General features: G+C 61.2%; 6 protein-coding genes and 2 non-coding genes across 8 annotated transcripts; 1 reads left to right on the plus strand and 7 right to left on the minus strand.

The window, feature by feature from the left end:
- Positions 1-189: 189 nt before the first annotated feature.
- LINJ_31_2800 (conserved hypothetical protein) lies at positions 190-630 on the minus strand (the record flags this gene model as incomplete). Its single annotated transcript, XM_001467558.1, has 1 exon — positions 190-630. One exon carries the CDS (start codon positions 628-630, stop codon positions 190-192), a length of 441 nt encoding a protein of 146 aa, XP_001467595.1.
- A 455-nt stretch (positions 631-1,085) lies between these two features.
- LINJ_31_tRNA4 lies at positions 1,086-1,158 on the plus strand. The gene has a single exon. It is a non-coding gene; the product is annotated as a tRNA-Phe (tRNA).
- A 35-nt stretch (positions 1,159-1,193) lies between these two features.
- Positions 1,194-1,274, minus strand: LINJ_31_tRNA5:. Its single transcript has one exon. It is a non-coding gene; the product is annotated as a tRNA-Ser (tRNA).
- Positions 1,275-1,629: 355 nt separating this feature from the next.
- On the minus strand, positions 1,630-3,237 carry LINJ_31_2810 (conserved hypothetical protein; the record flags this gene model as incomplete). Its single annotated transcript, XM_001467559.1, has 1 exon — positions 1,630-3,237. One exon carries the CDS (start codon positions 3,235-3,237, stop codon positions 1,630-1,632), a length of 1,608 nt encoding a protein of 535 aa, XP_001467596.1.
- Positions 3,238-3,774: 537 nt separating this feature from the next.
- On the minus strand, positions 3,775-4,566 carry LINJ_31_2820 (conserved hypothetical protein; the record flags this gene model as incomplete). Its single annotated transcript, XM_001467560.1, has 1 exon — positions 3,775-4,566. One exon carries the CDS (start codon positions 4,564-4,566, stop codon positions 3,775-3,777), a length of 792 nt encoding a protein of 263 aa, XP_001467597.1.
- A 652-nt stretch (positions 4,567-5,218) lies between these two features.
- LINJ_31_2830 (conserved hypothetical protein) lies at positions 5,219-6,622 on the minus strand (the record flags this gene model as incomplete). Its single annotated transcript, XM_001467561.1, has 1 exon — positions 5,219-6,622. The coding sequence occupies one exon, from the start codon at positions 6,620-6,622 to the stop codon at positions 5,219-5,221; it is 1,404 nt and encodes a 467-aa protein (XP_001467598.1).
- A 584-nt stretch (positions 6,623-7,206) lies between these two features.
- LINJ_31_2840 (conserved hypothetical protein) lies at positions 7,207-8,511 on the minus strand (the record flags this gene model as incomplete). The annotated part of the gene is made up of 1 exon (XM_001467562.1): positions 7,207-8,511. One exon carries the CDS (start codon positions 8,509-8,511, stop codon positions 7,207-7,209), a length of 1,305 nt encoding a protein of 434 aa, XP_001467599.1.
- A 1,514-nt stretch (positions 8,512-10,025) lies between these two features.
- On the minus strand, positions 10,026-13,901 carry LINJ_31_2850 (kinetoplast-associated protein-like protein; the record flags this gene model as incomplete). The annotated part of the gene is made up of 1 exon (XM_001467563.1): positions 10,026-13,901. The coding sequence occupies one exon, from the start codon at positions 13,899-13,901 to the stop codon at positions 10,026-10,028; it is 3,876 nt and encodes a 1,291-aa protein (XP_001467600.1).
- Between the last annotated feature and the right edge of the window lie 3,220 nt (positions 13,902-17,121).

Genomic DNA, 17,121 nt, shown 5'->3' on the forward strand with positions numbered 1-17,121 from the left:
TGCTATTGATGCAGCAGCAGCGCACTGTGCTGCAACCAAGAGAAAACTTGGCTGAAAGCATTAGCAACCTTGCTGAGATGAAGTTGGCCGTGGAGCAAGATAACGGATGGAGAGAGAATACAGTTCGGCGACGACGGCAACGGAAAAACTTCTACGATAGAGAGTATGAATGTGCGCCAACACACACGATTACGCTGCCTTCGTGTGCGCCGTTGCTGCAGCTGCGCGAAAAGGAGCAGCGGATGCTTCGCGGCGAGGTTCTTGATGTCTCAGAAGCGTTGCACACTTCTTGACAGCGAGGCACAGAACGCAGATAACAAGCTGGATGTACATGTTGCGCTCCAGTCTCAGCCGCTTGTTGTCATGCTGCAGCTGCAGGCTTATATCGGTGAAGCGCTGCTTCGCGGCATACTTGGAGTTCCACTCGAGGATGTGGAAAAGGAAGGAGAAAGACGATATGATGGCCATGGCGGACATAATTGTCAATCCGTTGATGTTATACCCTTCCACAAGGCGAGTGATGCGCTCCGCTGTGACGGAGATGGCTCGTATGGGAACGCAGTAGAGGAGAAAGAGAGTCAGGACTGGCACCATCACGAGGTTTACTTCAAGGGCGAGGAAGCTGACCATTTTCTTGCGGAAACCGGAGGAATGGCTGAGCGCGGGGGTACCTATGTGTAGATGAGCTGGGATGCGTGGCGGCACGCGTAAGCTGTGTGGATAATGAGAAAGTGTGGAGATCTGAGAGAGAAGAGGGATGTTTGCGAAGACCAGTGGAATCAAGCAGCTCTACTAGGGTTGCGCGGTGCTCTCGCTGAGAGTGGGCTGGGGTGTGCATTGGCCGTGGGTGCTTTTGGGAGGGGAAAAGTGAAGGCGTCGCGGGTGTTCTGTCGAGGATTTGTACGCTCACGGAGATTCCGGCACGGAGAAAGCAAACGCTTTTTTCTTTGGTGCTCGGTGTTGTCCCTTTTCGTTTCCGGGGGGCGGTTCAGGGAAGCTATGGGCCCCTGGCTTCGGCCCGCCCCGGCGGGGGAAGGGCGCGGGCGACCAATCATCTCTTCTCTGAATTGGCAGCTCTTCGCTAAGCCGCGATAGCTCAGTTGGGAGAGCGTCAGACTGAAGATCTGAAGGTCCCTGGTTCGATCCCGGGTCGCGGCATACCGTTTTTCCCCGACCCGGCCTCTGTAAAAAAGCGTCACCAGCAGGATTCGAACCTGCGCGCGAGATCGCAACTGATTTCTAGTCAGTCCCCGTAACCACTTGGGTATGGTGACTCCGTCTTGTTCGTTTGAAAAGTTTGAAGAGCCGTTGGCGAAAAATGTGTCTGCCTTGATGTCGCGTCTTTCCGCTCGGGCGTGCTGGTCGGCGCCGGGTTATGGGTGGGTCGGGGGCTCCGGTTTCCGTTTACGGGGTGGGGGGCCCCTTGGGGCGTGGTGGTGTGTGTTGGGGTGGGGTGGGGTTGGGGGGTTGGGAGGGGGCGCCGCGCGGCGGGGGTGCCGCCCGCCACCGGGGGCTGCCGCGGGGGGGGGGGGGGGCGCCCGCTGTTCGCACAGCGGGGGTGCTTTTGCATTTTTAATAACTTTCAGAAAACCATTGCGGGCACCCACCAAAATGCACGCGTGTTGCGGCTCATTTGAGCGATGCGCGAAGGCGCTGCTGGCGATTGAGGGCGACGCACCGCGCATTGCCGCTCCCGGGCGGCAGCTCAATCGGCGCAGCGCCCTCAGGCACGTGGTAGGCCTCGTTCTTGTCGAAAAGCAGGTTGAACCCCTTGCCCGACGCAAACCACGCCGCGCCCCACAGCGGCGCCGCCGGCACAAACACCGGGAAAAGCTCGGTCGCTTTGAAGGCTGGCGCGAGGTTGACGCGCTGGCCGTTGAGGACCTTGGTGACATTGTGCAGCTGACCCTCTGTGTTGGCCCCGAGGGCGGCGACGCAGCCGTTGCGATACCGCACCAGAAGCGTGGATGGACCACCCGTCAGCCCCACAATATCGTAGTCCGTCTCCGACGTCTGTGCACCCATGCGCGCGGCGAAGTACTTGAGCGCCGGGCCCTGGTCCACTGCCGCGAAGCGCGGCGACGGGATCATGACACCGTACTCAGGCAGCGACCCTTGAATCAGGAGCTCGTTCTTGGCGCTCAAAAAGGCGGCGAGGCTGCCGACACAGGCGATGTCCTTCACGCGAATCAGCTTTGGCGCGCCGTCCACCGTATGCGGCGCCTCATCGCTTCCGTGCTGCTGGAAAGAGCGTATGAGGGGGATGGGCACCGGGTCGAACGCGTTCGGCGGCAGCTGGCCACCGTTTGTCGCGCCGCACCCAAACACGCGTCCCTCCTTCGTGAGAAAAAGGGTGAAGGAGTTGCCGAGGGCCACTTTGACGACGCGCATGCCGCGCTCCTCGAAGAACGCGATCCGTGTCGGCGACATTGGCGCGTCGCTGTTGCCGATGCCGAGCTCCCCCCAGTTGTTGCACCCAAATGCGTAGAGTCCGCCGTCGCTCAGTGTGGCCACTGCGTGATTGAAGCCGCAGTACACGTTCTCTAGCACACTCGCCCGCCCTGCTGGCCACCACGACGCCGTCGGATCCCATTCCATGAACCCGCGCACGCCGTCTATGCGCTGCTTGTGCCCCACCCCCAGCTGCCCCATGTGGTTGTTGCCAAACGCAATGACACGGCGACCGTTGCGCTGGTAGACCAGGGTGAAGTTCGAGCCGCACGCGACGCGGATGGCGGAGGAACCGGTTTGCGGAAACGCCCCGTCGAGGTCGATGTAGAGCGGGTCAAGATCGGCCACGACGGACGAGGCACGCACGACGCTGCTGCTTCCGCTGCCATGGCGAGTGCTGCTGCGGGAGAGAGATGGGGAAGCCGCCGCGTCACCGCCGCTGTCCTCCACTTCCGAGTTCAGTGCCCCGGTCTGTCCGTACCGGTTGTCGCCGACGGTGATGAGGTTGCCCTCACGCGTGAGCATGGCCACGTGCTTGTGTCCCGCTGCTGCATCGACCACGTCGTAAAACGGCTCTGGGGCGCTCAACGGAGAGGCAGGAGCAGTCGTGAGGGGCGGCCGCGCGGCGTGCGCTTCCGTTTCCTCTCTCTGGAAGCGGCGGTACTTCGCCGGGTCAACGTCGCATGGCGAGGGAAGGGTCTTGAGGAACAGCTCTGCCGGCGGGGACGGCGCGTGGCCACAGACGGAGCCCATGCCAATGATTCGCGTGTGCAGGCGACGCAACATCGCTCCACGCGCGCGCTTTCCTTGTGTGTCTGCGTTGCTTCTGTGTGAGGAGGTGAGCACGAGGGCGTGGACTAGAGAGAGGCAGAGAGACGGCGCGTGCTCACATGGAAGGAGTTAGGGCAGTGGATAGCACGCGCACAGCTAGGCCCCACGTCTAGTAGCCGGGCCACCTCACGTTGGCATGGTGAGCGGCATCGTCCTCGGCACCTGGCGGGCCAGAAGTGCGGAAAAAGAATAAGGGAAAACCCGTGACGCGTTTCGGATTTCTCTCGCGGCGCCGCAGCTTTTGAAGACGCGGCACTCGCCAAGGACACAAGATGTCCGCAGAGTGGATCGCCGATGAAGTGTCGCGGCTCTCACAGCATCGGTGGTGGTGGTGGTGGAGGGCAGCAGTGGACATCGAGGAGGAGGGAGATGGGATAGGGAGGAGGGGGGAGGGGAGAAAAGAAGGCCGACGTCACCAGCACAGACAACGATGATACACATTCACGCACACGCAGCAGAGGACAGGAGGGCGCCCCGCTGCCTCTGCGCACGCTACGTTGTGGAGATGCTGAACTTGCCACGCCGGACCTGGCAAGCGAGAAAACGGGAGAGCGAAACGTACTGGTAGGCGGCCATGGTCAGGAGCACGAGGGCGTTGAGCACCAGTCCTGCCGCCATGATCTTTGCCAGGGAGTTCAACTTCACGCGGTCCGACTCACCGACAAGCTGCAGCGCGTTCGCCTCCTGCGCGAGACCGAAGAGGATGGTGCCGTAGCGGTGCAGCTCCTCCTCCATTGCGCTTTCCACCTTATTCACCGCGTCTGGGTCCACCTCCAGCACGTCGCGCTTCATGATATTGAACCGCACCCACTTGGGCGAGAAGGTGGAGAAGCTGTTGTCGAAGCATACAGACACCTCCTCTGGCAGCCCGTGGCGGGTCTTGAGGATGGGCGGCGCCGTGTAGCTGTAGCTGCCGTCGGTGGCGCGCTGCCACGTGTTCAGCACCGTCTCGCGCTGTCGGTCCCGCAGCCCGGCAAAGTGGGCGTTGTAGTGGAAGCGGCTCAGATCCATGGTCCTGCCCACCGGCGGCGTGAAGCGCACCTTCATCACAGCGTTGACGTCGAAGGCGCCGCCGTCGGTGACGCGGAAGGTAAAGCCCAGAGTGCCGCCCGCCTCCAAGACTTCGGTATAGCACTCCGTCTCCCCGGCCTCTATCTTCGACCCGTACGTTGCAGCCGTGACGATGATCGAGCTGGAATGCAGCAACAGCAACAGGAGAGGGAGAACCGCATTGCCCACCGGCGCCAGCATAACGCCACGCGCAGCTCGGTGAAAGGGGAGCATATCAGAGCAAGGAGGGGGGGGGGCACGTGAGAGGGTACGACCACGTGCGGTGGAAAACTGGGTTTCGGGGGGGGGGTAGGGTTTCGATTTGTCTAGAAACGCTGAGCAAGAGACGACTTCAAAGTTCTTTTATGCTGTGCAGCTGGATGCACACACACACACACATACACGCCCGTACGATGCACGGCTTCTTGCGTGCGCGCCGATGCAATCCTGTACGGGTGTTCACGAGGGGTACGAAAGCCCCGAGAGCAACCGGGAAAGGCAAGACCATGGAGGACGAGGAGATAGACAGAGAGTCAGGTTTCAGAGAGGAGAGACCATTCCCTGCCCTCTCCGTCGACACAGAGTGAGGCGGAAGGGGATGTGAGCATCGGGCAACAAAACAGCGGCCCATTACTCCCCTCCCCTCAAAGAAAAAGTGATAACATCAACCACTGGGCGGCTCTGCTGAAAGTACACGGGCGAGGAGGGACAGGGGCGGTGGTGGTGGCTGGGCGCAGCAGCCCAGCCCGTCAAGCGAGCGATGCGGCTCTACTCCACCAACTCACCTTCGCCTCCCCCTTTTTCTTTTGCAGGCTGTGAGGGGGCACATCGACTGTCCGTTCACATCGTCATCGATGCGTTTCTTTTTCTTCGCTTCGCCGATCGACTACAACAGCTTCCCGGTACACATCTTGCGGATCTTGCGGACACTGTGGAAGCACATGGAGTCCACTAGGCCCACCACGGTCAGCACTCCACCGCACACGGCGCACAGCTGCAGCACAAAGTGAACCAGAGAGGGGTACGGATGCCTCTCCTGAACCAGAATGCGCACAGGAGAGAGGTCATACGTCATGAACACGCCAGGAACGATCTCCTGCTTCTTTGGCGTCTGCGACACCGCCTTCGCCGCCTCACTCGGGGTGAAGTGGTGCGTGGCCGAGTACTGATTCGACTCCACCGCGTCTTGCAGGCCTGTGATGAGGGAATAGCGCTGGTATGTGGTCGGGACGAGCTTCACAAAGTAGCTGAAGCGGCCGTTCATCGCATCCTTCGCGTCCCCGCTGAGGGCAGACCCTTGCGCGGTGCCGTCCAGCGGATTCTGCTGGCCTGGGAAGGGGTCGCCAAACTCGAGGGTGTGCACGGTGTGGCTGAGGTCCAGCTTGCGGGTGGTGCTACCCATGAGATCGTGCATCCGCCGACCAAGGGTCTCGTAGATGCGACCGGGAATGAACTGCAGGCTGCCAGTGGCGCGCGAGGCCGCAAAGGTCGCGTACAAGTTGCACCCCTCCTTTCCAGAAGCAGCGGCGGCCATCTTGATGCGATCTTCGGCGCACTGCTCCACGCTGATTTCATCGATGTCCAGCTTCCACCCTCTCCGCGCGTACGCCTGCCGGACATCCTCGCAGGTGTGACAGCAATCTCCCGGGTTGCGCTCAGCGCCGTAGCAGCTGGGGCAGTTTTCCTTCTCCGCCCCGTCCGCGTCGATCGCCTTGGTCATCACCTTCTTCTCATCCACCATGGCACGGGCGGCACTGATCACCTGCCCCGTCGCCGCGTCGATGCGCTGCTTCACTGTGTTGCCCTCAACGTCGTTCGCAAATACGCCAAAGATGTCCACGGCGTCCAGGGTGATGAGGTCGCACGGCACGTGGTTGAAAGTGACGTTGACGGTGACTTGCATGTCACCTCCGACCTTGGTGTCGACAAACATCTCTTGGTGCTCCTCGACTGAGAGGAAGTAGCGGACTTCGCCAACGAGGAGCCAGATAATGACGACAATAGCGACGACAGAGAGGACGCCGCCCGACACGGTGCGGTGCCGCGCATCCTGCTCGAACTTGCGGTCGAACTTTGGGAAAACGTCCAGGCGCTTCAGCTGCCGCATCGTGTGCACGCGTTTGGTCGAAAGGTAAGAGTGGCTGAGTACCAACCAACGTGCGCGTGTGTGTAGCACACGAGCGGTGCCTGGGTGTACCTGTGGTGGTTGGCGTAAAGGGGCAGCGGTGGTGGCGGCGTGGCGAAGGAGATCGGAGGCGTTGGATGGAGAGTTGACAAAGAAAGGCGGCATCAAGACTGACTGGAAGGGCAGGAGCCAGGTTGCAGACAACCTTGGTGGTGAGAGACAGGGTAGACGGGGCTGATGCACGCCGCCACACTCGCATCGCGTCGTACGCCTGCGCTGAATCGCTGCAGCTCGGCATCATGACGTAATGCACGGGTTCACTGAAGAAAAGTAGCAGTGAGCGCAGTGACGGTCGCGTTGTGCCTTTTCCGTGTACTGCAGCGTGGTGTTCTCACTCGTTGGCTAATGAATCGTCCAGCGCATCGAGGCACCCGCCGCCCGCGCAGCGTCACACGCCCGTACGGATACAAATATGCATCAGTGGAGAGCAAGGAGGGCGTAGGAGAGCGCGCGCGGGGGTAAGGTAGAGAAAAGATGCCCGGATGCACACACACACACACACAAGCCAAAGATCTAACAGGAAATCAAGAGGAGCACCATCCGCCCCGCATGCACGCACACGCGCACACGCAGAGAGGAGGAGGGCGGCAAATGGAAATAGAGGTGTTCTATGGCGGAGACAGCTCACACAGGAGCACAAGCGATAGAGAACAAAAAAAAAGTAGCTTCAGCAGGCAATGGGCGCCACACTACACGGAGGCGATCTCCACCTTGCGCCGCTTCATCAACGAGTCCCTGGTATCGTTGAGGGAGAAGGCGACGCTCGTGCCACCAATGTCCTCATCTGGCAATCCACAAAACGCGTACGTTGAGTGCCCCTCGTATCGGGGAGCTGTGCCGTGCGCGCTGGTGTAGCTGTTTGTCAAGCTGCCACTCTCGTCGTCTATAGTGACGGGCTCTGCAGAGGAGGCGGACTCTTCGCGTCCCAAGTCTAGGACGATGCTCTTGTCAGGCGCGAAGGTGACCGCGCGAGACGCGGACCTACGACCGGTGGAGGGGTGGCGGTTGCCATCCTGTAGCTGTGCCAGCGGGCCGCGTTGCGTCATCTCGCGCAGCTGGCTGTCAAGCTTGCGGATCACCTTGTTGCCCTCCACGACCCGCTTCACCTCTACGTCGAAGTAGCGCTCCGCCCGAGCAACGCACTCGCGCCTGCGCCGCTCCACCTCCTGAAAGGCGTCCTGCACGCGCCTTCGCTCCTGCTCGAAGCTCTCCGCATCGCGCAGGATATACTCAGTGCCCTGCAGCTGCGACTGCGCGTGCTGGGCCTGTGCTTCCACTTGCTGGAGGTGGTTGTGCAGCATGGCACACTGCTGCTCCCTCGCCATGATGTCAGGCCTCAAGTCGATCACAGGCTCCGTGTAGTAGCGCTCCTCTTTCTCGAGCATCTGCGCCCACCCATGGCTGAGATAGAGCTGCTCCTCCTCTTGCTGCTTCCGGGTCACCTGCAGCTCCGCCAGCTTGGCTCGCAGCGTCATCTCCTCTGCCGCCATGGCCGCTTCCTCGGAGTCTATGGCGGCTACGCGAGTGGCAACAGGATCAAGCGTAGGGTACTGCGGCTGCTGGTAGCTCCACCTGCCCATCGCGTTGGCTTGCTGAAGGTAGGAGGCGGGGTTGACAGGCTCTGCCACGTGTGCCACCGCTGGCTGCTGCGAGGCTCCTTGAGAGTAGGGGTTCACCACTGAGGGCATGACGTAGCCAGAGAGCCGCGGAGATGGCGGCGGCGCCGCCGCTGCCGTCGTCGTAGGAACACGATTGAGAGAACTGCGGTCCACTGAGGGATGCAGACTCGCGCTGGGTCGCGGGTACTCCCCGGCGACGGTGATGGGAGCTCCGGCGGTCATCGCAGCAGCAGGGTGGGAGGAGGAGGAGGGGATGCGCAGTCCCTCCACCTCCTTTGCTGGAACTGTGTAGTAGGACGGCGCCGTGCCCTCGGGCCTGCGGTAGTACAGCGGCGGCGTGGTGGACCGCAGCGCCGAATACGGATGAGCAGACATGACGGAAAGATAGCTGGGGGGGGGGGTGGAATAATCTAACAAGAGTATAAGAAAGGATGTCTAGAGGCGGTACTGTGTATGCGCGTATCTCGCATGGATATAAGTAAAGGAGGGGGTGTGCAAGTGCCGTCTATCAGCAGCGGCCTAATCCATGTTAGCCCACTTTTTAGCGTGTGCGGGGTACGTTTTGGCAGTGATGGTGCGTGTGTAGGCAGTCGTGTGGGGTGTGGCCGCGAGGAAAGCTCTCAGACACGATGGAGCTGCGTGCGCATCAGAGAGAGGAGGAGGAGAGCGGAAAGACTACTGAAGAGGAAGTGTATAGTCGAGCGATGGGAACGTCCAGACGATGTGGTGGCCGTCCACCCTGAGAGTGTGACGCCCACCAGTCCCGGAGGGGGGGGGAAGGAGGTACAACAGAAGATGTTGATGTACAGCAGCAGCAGCGCCAGAGAGTAGGTGCACCACCTAGTCACTGCTGCCCCACTCGACACACACACACACACGCAACTCACGCGCCCTCAACCACGAGTCAGTTTTGCGCATCCACTACAGAAACAGAGAGACAGGAGGGTCCGCTAGAGTATCAAAGACATTCCTTCACCAATGCGCCCCCCCCCCAACACACACACACGCACACCAAACAGCCACAGCGACAGTGCCCGTGCACACCAAGCACGCAGCGATAATTACTAATACCGCCACCACAGCAAAGGAGAGGATAAGGGGGGGGGGTCGAGAGCCAGAGAGGGAGAGAGAGAGAGGCAGGGGGTGGCGGTGTAGACGAAAACGAGCACACCCTCGGCGATCCAGCGCACGAGAGGACGGAAAAACATATCGGTCACATCAGAGAGAGAGGGAGCGATCAGACGGCGGCACAGATACTCCAGCATACGCACAAACGCCGGAGTAACTCCTGGGCAATCCGTCTGTCGAGAATCTATGGCTTAAAGGGAGAGAGGGGAGGGGGGGGGTCAGAGCGGAGGACAAGGAACTGGAAAGGGGTGGCGTGGGCAGCGGTCGAGAAAACTAACAAGGCTTGCTGCTCTCTCCACATACACATGCACACAGTCGCACGAGAGTGGTGGTACTTACTTACATCACATACACTTTCCTCCCCGCGCGCGCTATCCTTAGGAAGAGCGAGCTCGCCATCATCCACGTAGCGTCCCCGCTCACACTCATTTTTTCTTCTGTTGCTGCTGTTGCCGAAGCCGAGCTTCTATGAGACTGTCGCGCGCTTCACCGCAAAAAAAAACACCAAACCGCAGAGAGAGGGAGAGAACATATGAATATCAACGGCAAGGGAACAACACAGCGCCACAAGAAGCCATGTCCCCCATCTCAGCGCAAAGACGGCAGCTTGACGTGCACAGGGGTACACCAACCCCCCAAGAATTGCTCCCTAGCATGCCGCATCAATGGATGGCGTGGAGAACCACGACACCGAGAATGGGGAAGGGGTCGGAGAAACAAAGGTGCGCGCACGCAAGAATCCCTGCTTTCACCTCCGTCTCTTACCTCAAATGCCTGAAGACAAAACGCGCTGTCAAACTCCGATTCATGGAGTCCAGTGCCTTCTTCATGTGCGCCGCGTTCGTCTCGTTCACCTCTTTCAGCAGCCACCGCGGCTTCGACTTGAACCGATGCACAAACGGGTGAGCCGACCGCTTGTCCGTCTCCTCAAACGTGGGGAATGACGAGATGGCTAGCGTGCGCTCCTGCCAGTCAAACCGCAGCCCGACATCCCAGCTGTTGTCAAGGGCCGTGCGACGCAGCACCATCTCATTGTCCGTGAATGACTCCACGACCACGTTGCCGCTGGGCAGCACCAGTGCGGAACGGCGCACAAGAGTTGCGGCGGACGCCTCTTCTGCAGGCGGCACGGGCGGCTCTGCAGCAGCATGTACGGCCTCTACCAGCGGGGTGTCCATAGCTTCAGCGGGGGCGTGCTCTGCTGCCAGGGGCGCTGTGGCCGACACGGTGTAAGTCTGGCGCTTGTTTAGCCGCGCTGCCGCCAGTTTCGCGTGCTTCTTGATCTTCTGCTTCGCCGCCTGGCGCCGCGCAGGCGACGGGGAAGAGAAGGCGCGTGGCAGGAAGTCCTTCACGGGGGCCGCGACTGCCGCTTGTGCCGGTGCCACTAGCATCTCCGCATGCTGCAGCGCCTCTGGCGGCTGCACTGCTTCCTTGTCCACAGGCTCTGTCAAGCGCACCTCCGTCACTTCGGGTGCCGCCATCGTCGTCGTCGACTCAACGCACATCTCCACCTCAACCTCTGCCGCTTGTGCCTGCACCACCGTCTGCTGCTCAGTCGCTGAGGGGGCTTCCGTCTCCTCCACAGCCGTCGCCGCCTCCGCTTCTTTATGTAGTGGTGCATGGATTCCTGCACCGCTTACTTCCGCAGGTAGATTCGCCTCTGCGGCCGTGGACGACGCTTCCGCATTCACGACTTCATCTACTGCTCCCGTGACGGCAGTGACGAGGTGCTGCGACAGTGGCCTGTGGGAAAGACGCTCCTTTGAGCACCCCCGCTTGCCGGCCCGCTTCGCCTTGCGAATCGCCTTCAGCAAGTCCCGCACGTTGGTGACGCGCACCACCTTCCTCTGGGCGAGCGCAGGGGCGCCCGTGTGCACCGCGACCGACTCTGAGTCAGGTGCTACTCCGCCGGTACACAGTGGTTTGACAGCCTTGAAGGAGGGCTCCTCAGCCGGGTTGGTTTCGGTGGGTGGGTGAGCCGCCATCGGCTGCGGCGCCTCGGTGGACGCCTCTTCCACTGCTGATGTAGCAGGGGCCGCCTTGCTTTCTGCGTTGAGAGTGCTTTTTGGCGCCACAGCTTCCTCTGCAGCGGCAGTCAGCTCGGCATCCACTGTTGTGCCGTCGCCTGCCACTTGAGGCGAAGGCTCGATCGCCTCCATGGCAGCACGAGTCTGAGGGACGGCGACTTGCACTTCCACGGCAGCGGCGGTCGTCTCAGTGGCCGCCGCCTCGGTCGGGTTGGCAGCCGGCACATCCTCGAGAGAAGTGAAGAAGCGCTTCCTTATCGACTGTGCAAGGCGCACCTTCATGCTCTTGGTCGCTACACGCGCCTGACCCATCAGACACTGCTCCTCTGCTGGGGCTGCGAAGAGGTCTGCACTCTTCGTTGTCTCGGTGAGAGGCGCCTCCGGCTCCACCGCTGCAGCTGCCGAGGCGGTAGATGCACGTGGTGGAGGCTGAGCCAACTCGACTGCGGGTGCCTCCACGATAGCCTCGACCACAGCCGGTGTCTGTCCCTCTGCGTGCATCACCCCTGTGGCCTCCATCGACTTCGTCTGCGTTGCGCTCACCGCCGCTGGGACATCTGTCGGTGCAGGCGTGCTCTGTGGCGCTGCCACCGGCGTAGACCACACCGATCGTGGCACCTCTGGGGGGCGGAAGCGCTTCGGAATGCGATTGTACGCAGCCAGCTCGCGCCGCCGGATCGCCGCCGCAGTTAGGCGCTTCACCTTCTTTTTTGCGGTACGCAGCTTGCGCTGCGCAGCGGGAGGAGTGGGGCCCTCCACTGGCCGAGCTGCGTCTGCCGTCGTGGCCGCCTCTCCGATCGACTCCGCAGGGGCTGCGACTTCGGCACCCTGAACAGCTTCCGGCACGGAAGCTGACGTCGCTTCAACAGTTGGCGTCGCAGGTGTTGGTGCAGTGGCCTCAGAGGAAATCGCCTCTGCAGCCGACGGTGCCTCTGCCACCGCGGCCTCCGGCGGGAGCTTCCCCCGCTTCATGCTTCGACGTCTCGCCATCGCCCGCGTGGCCGTTGCCTTCGTCTCAACCACGTCAGCCACGGCTACCGCTGCCGCAGTGGGGGCCACCACGGCCTCCACCGTCGGCGCCGTGGGCTCCGCTGCCGCTATCGTAGTTGCAGCGCCAATGCCCTTCAGAGTCACTGCAGCGTGCGCCGCCGCAGGCAGGGTGGAGGTCCCCTGTACTGACGGCGCTGCGTCACTTGCTGGGGGCTCTTCCAGCTCCGCGAAGAAGTGCTTCCTTTTCTTCGAGAGGCGGCTGATGGTGGCACGACCCAATGGAGCGACCGCAGCGGCAGAGGTCACGTGTGGGGCCGTAGATGGAGGCGTCGAGGAAGCAGAACGCTGCAGAGGCTCCACAGAAGGCGCCGCCACGGCAGGTGCAGTCGGTGTCGCGGGCTTCTCGGCCATCGTGAGCGTGGCTGCACTGAAGGCAGATGCTTTTCTGGTCACTGATGCTATTACTGCCGGCGCTGCTTCAAGGGTAGCCTCGGCGGAGACAAGGCTGCCACTGCTGTGCTGGAGCTTCGCCGCTGCTCCCTTTGCATGCGTCTTGGAAGTGCGGCGAGTCACCATGCGACGCGCAGCAGCGGGAGCGTGCAGCGCACCAGCAACTGCGGAAGTCTTCTTGGTGACTTCCTCCACTGCTGCTGTCAGCGTCACAGACGGCACGGCGGACGCAACCTTGGTCACCGACAGCGCATCCACCGCAGCGTCTGAGGCCTGTAGATGCCTTTCTGAGGAGGCGGGTGGTGGTGTTGCCTCTGCTGCTGGTAGGGTCACATTATCATCAAGCTCTGCGAAGAACTTTCGCTTCTTGGGAATGCGGCTGATCGCGGAGCGGTGGGGAGTGGAAATCGGTGCTGGTGCTGGAGGGGACGACACCACCGTAGCAGCTGCTGGACCTTCTAGTTCTGACGCCGCCGAGCCCGCTTGTGCAATGTTTGACGCTGCTGCATCCGAGGTTGGCTCAACTGCGGCCTCAGCTGCTGGAGCCTCCACTGTTGCAACAGGCACCGTCTCCGGAGCCGCTGCAGGAGCCGGGGGCTGAGACGACGTGGAGGGAGTGATCGCCTGCTGCGGTGCGGAAATGGTGTTTCTATGATGCTTAGACTTGCGCGCGAGCGCCGCAGCTGCGCGTCGCTTAGCACGCAGTCGTCCACGATGTGCACTGATGGCTGCTCGCGGTGAATGCGCCGATGGTGCTGCTGATACTGGAGCAGCCAGCGGCATCGCTTCACTTGCGGGCACCGCAGAGGCGGTTGCGGCAACAGAAGCCGGCGTCACGTCAGGAGGGCACTGCACCTCGGCTGTGCGCACTCTTGTAAGGACGGTCGCGGCATACGTGGAATTCGGTGCTGGTGCTGCGGGGGTTTCCTCGACAACTGGCGCTCGCGCAACGATCGCTGCGGGCTCCACGGAGGTGGCCGCCGGCTGCACACATGTGGCGACAGGGGGCTCCACCGATCTTGGCGGTTTCGCTGCAGGCGCGGTCGCAGCGGGCGGCGGAGCCACTGGCGAGGCCACCGTCGCATGAGGAGCCGCGGAGGGCTGTGCTGCAAGGCACCGAGCCACAGCGGGGAGGTGAAGGCGCTTGGCGCGAGATCGGCGCGGTGCCATCACGTCTATGGAAGGAGTATGAACAGGTGAAAAATGAAGTGAAGTGCGTGCGTGTGCTTGTATCAAGACGTGCGGAGGCGCAGTGGCGACTTGTGGCGTGTGGTGTCGGTGATTGCGCCGTGTGCGTGCAGTCGGCGAGGAGTCAAGCCACTGCCACCATAAAAGGACAGAAAGTGCTTCTGTATGAGATGGGGGTGACTGGCCTCGATGTCTATGAGGCAGGAGGAGAGGGGGTATATGCTAGGCGGTGGCACCCACACGTACAGACGTACCCGCGGTGCAACCTGTGAAGGGGTCTATGCAGATGACGAGAGGAGAGGGAGACGCTCACACGCGACACAGAGCACATGCAGCAGAGTCGAGGGCTGCTTGCGTGAAGGAGGGATAGCGGCAGATGCACAGGGAAGGTTCCTGTAGCAGTGCTCAGGTTGTATGCCGTTACCGTCTTCTCGGCGCTGTGTATGTTCCGTTTTCCTCACCGGTGTTCCTTTACAAAGGATTTTGCGCGCATGCGTGTGTGATGCCGTTGAGTCTCGAAAGGAGGACAGGGAGAGGGAGAGAGGAAAAGAGAAGGAGAGGGGGGTGCAAACGGGAGGAGTTCGTGATGGGCGACAGGGGCGCTCCGTCAGGGCGTCCGTGGTTGGCTTCTCACCGGCAACATCCGCGGTGAAGGCTGGCGCGACGCAGAAAGCAGGCAGGCAAACAAAGAGAACATCATCGCCACCAAAGCCACCAAGACACATACACGTGCCTGCGCACCGACAGAAGGCACCTTGGTCTGGCCCGTGCACCGCACGCGTCGCCACTGTGCTGCCGTCGTCAAACATGACAGCTCGTTGATCCTCAGCGCGATCCGCTGGCTCACGAATGATGCGCTGCTCTGTTTTTCTCTCTGTTTGCCGTTGCTCTTCATCTCCGGGGGCCAATCACACGCGCCCGGGCACACACGCACACACACACACACACACACACACAAACACACAGGCATGTGCCGGTGCGTGCGAAGACGACATGGACCTCAGCGCGAGGAAGAGGAGAGAGAGACCAGACGGCGACGCCCCTGACAGCGACACACAGGCGCACCGGGAAAAATTCCGGTAAACGCACGGATGCACCAGGACAGAAAAAGGGAATGGATGCCTTGTGAAGGATAGAGTTGTAAAGGGAGCGAGAAAGGAGAGGGGAAGCAGAGCTGACGGCGCTCCAACGAGCGAGGGCAGTGATGGCGGCAAGCCTCACACAGGGAGATGAGGGGGAGGGGGCGGAGCAACGGCAAATACTAGTGGATGAACCTCGAACAAGAGAACGGTAGGGCTGCCTACACGCTGGCGCTAGTGGTGAAACGAGGGAACAATGCCGATCAAGGCCGATGATTTCCCGCTGTTGCGCTCCTGCATTTTCGGCGCGTCTGTCTCCTTTGGGACAGCGAAGGGGCGCAAGCGGCAAAGTCGCATAGTTGAGCGAGGCCTCACCGATTGAGAGCAGTCACGAGAAAAGAGAAAAGGTAAGCTGAAGTAGGCAAGCTCTCGATTCGCCACACGCGTGAGGATGTGATCGCGCAGCGGTACGATCAGTCAATCATGGCAGCCAACAACAACGGCCGAGGGCATGCTGGGCGCGGCTACGAAGTTCTTCTCCCTCGACTCTACACGCGACCGTCTGGGCGAGAGTGCATGGCCCTCGGGTTCCGCTTACAAGCTTCACAGAGCTAACGTATCGCTGAGACACGGTTGAACTATAAAAGCGCCCTTGTGGGGTGGGGGTGGGGCGCACGGCAGGAGTAGACCCGTGCCGTCCATGAAAGACACCCGTGCGGTGGTGGCGGTGGACTGCGATTGCGCCAGCGAAACCATAAGGAGAGAGAGGCAAGGGTTGGGTGGGTGGGAGCAGGGGGAAAGGTCAGGGGGTTGAGGCGGATGGCGGGGATGCCGACACAGGGCTTGGCGTGCATTGCTTGGCACTTCAGTCGAAACGCATCAGCCGTTGAATAATGGAGAGAGAGACGCTGCGTGCACAGATGGCTCATCTGGCGTCCACCTTTGCGTAGGTTTCTCCTCTTGTGCTACCAGGAAGAGACGCGGAGAGCTCCAGTGCACGACGAAGGGGGGGGAGGCGCGGTGGAGAGAGTGCTCGGTCCCACCGTGATGGACCTTTGGGCCCTCGCGGCGTCCATCGTCTCACGTGCCCACGCACCAAAGCAACCAAGGCGCGCACTATCGAGGGTAGCGCCGCACTGCGAGCCGCTGCCGTTCTCCTCACGCGCCAGCGCCAATTAAAAAAAAAAAGAGTAGCGAAGATGCCCATCTCCCATGCCCCCTCTCGCTCTCGTTCGCGAGTGCGGTATTGCGTCTTCGTTGCATTGCATGTTACTGCCTCCAGTTATGACAGACCTGCGCGCAGGGCTTAAGCACGTCTACGCACTTCTTCACAGGCGCTCACATAATACACGCGCTTAAAGTGAGCATGAGCAGACCACCACCCGTGTGGTGTGGTGTGGTATGGTGTGGTATGGCTGCCCCATGCTTCCGAACTTGGACTGTAGTAGCAAACGGGGCACCGAAAGTCTATCGCGTGGCTACGTGTTTGTCTCTTCTCTCTCCAGGATGTCACCGACACCCCACATGCAGAGAAGACGCATCACAGCCACACGACCACACACGCACAGAAACACATACACCATAAGCACGTTGGTCAAATCACAGCCGCCATCCCATACGACAACTAAAGGGTCACTAACTTCCACATAACGAAAACGAAAAGAGAGAGGAGCGCCTAAAGGCATGAGAAAACGAAGCTTACGAATCTTTTTCTTGGGTGGGCGGTGGCGGTGGCGGTGACCGCACACGTCCGTGCCGGAGCAGGCGTCGACTACAGCAGCTATGGTGAGACGCAAGTTCTGTCACCGTGTGCCGACGAGCACGCACGTGTCCAGCCATCCTCGCACCACGAGAGAACAGGTGCGGCGATGGATGTGAGAAAAGAGACCAAGAACAGAGGCGGGGCAGGGGTTGGGGTAGCAGACACACCGGCAGCACCGAGGGGGGAGGGAGGGGGGACGACGGGGAGAGGTGTGGGAGGAGCACCAAACGCCAAGATACCTCCCCCCTGCCCCTTTCCCGCTTTGTGTGCGTGTGGCTCTTGGTTGCCCTAACGTATTAAGCCATTGCTGTCTGAGCGCATCACCAACCGCAACACGTGAGGGAGGGAGGGAGGGACGCCA

Source organism: Leishmania infantum, chromosome 31, assembly GCF_000002875.2.
Source record: "Leishmania infantum JPCM5 genome chromosome 31".
NCBI lineage: Eukaryota > Euglenozoa > Kinetoplastea > Trypanosomatida > Trypanosomatidae > Leishmania > Leishmania infantum.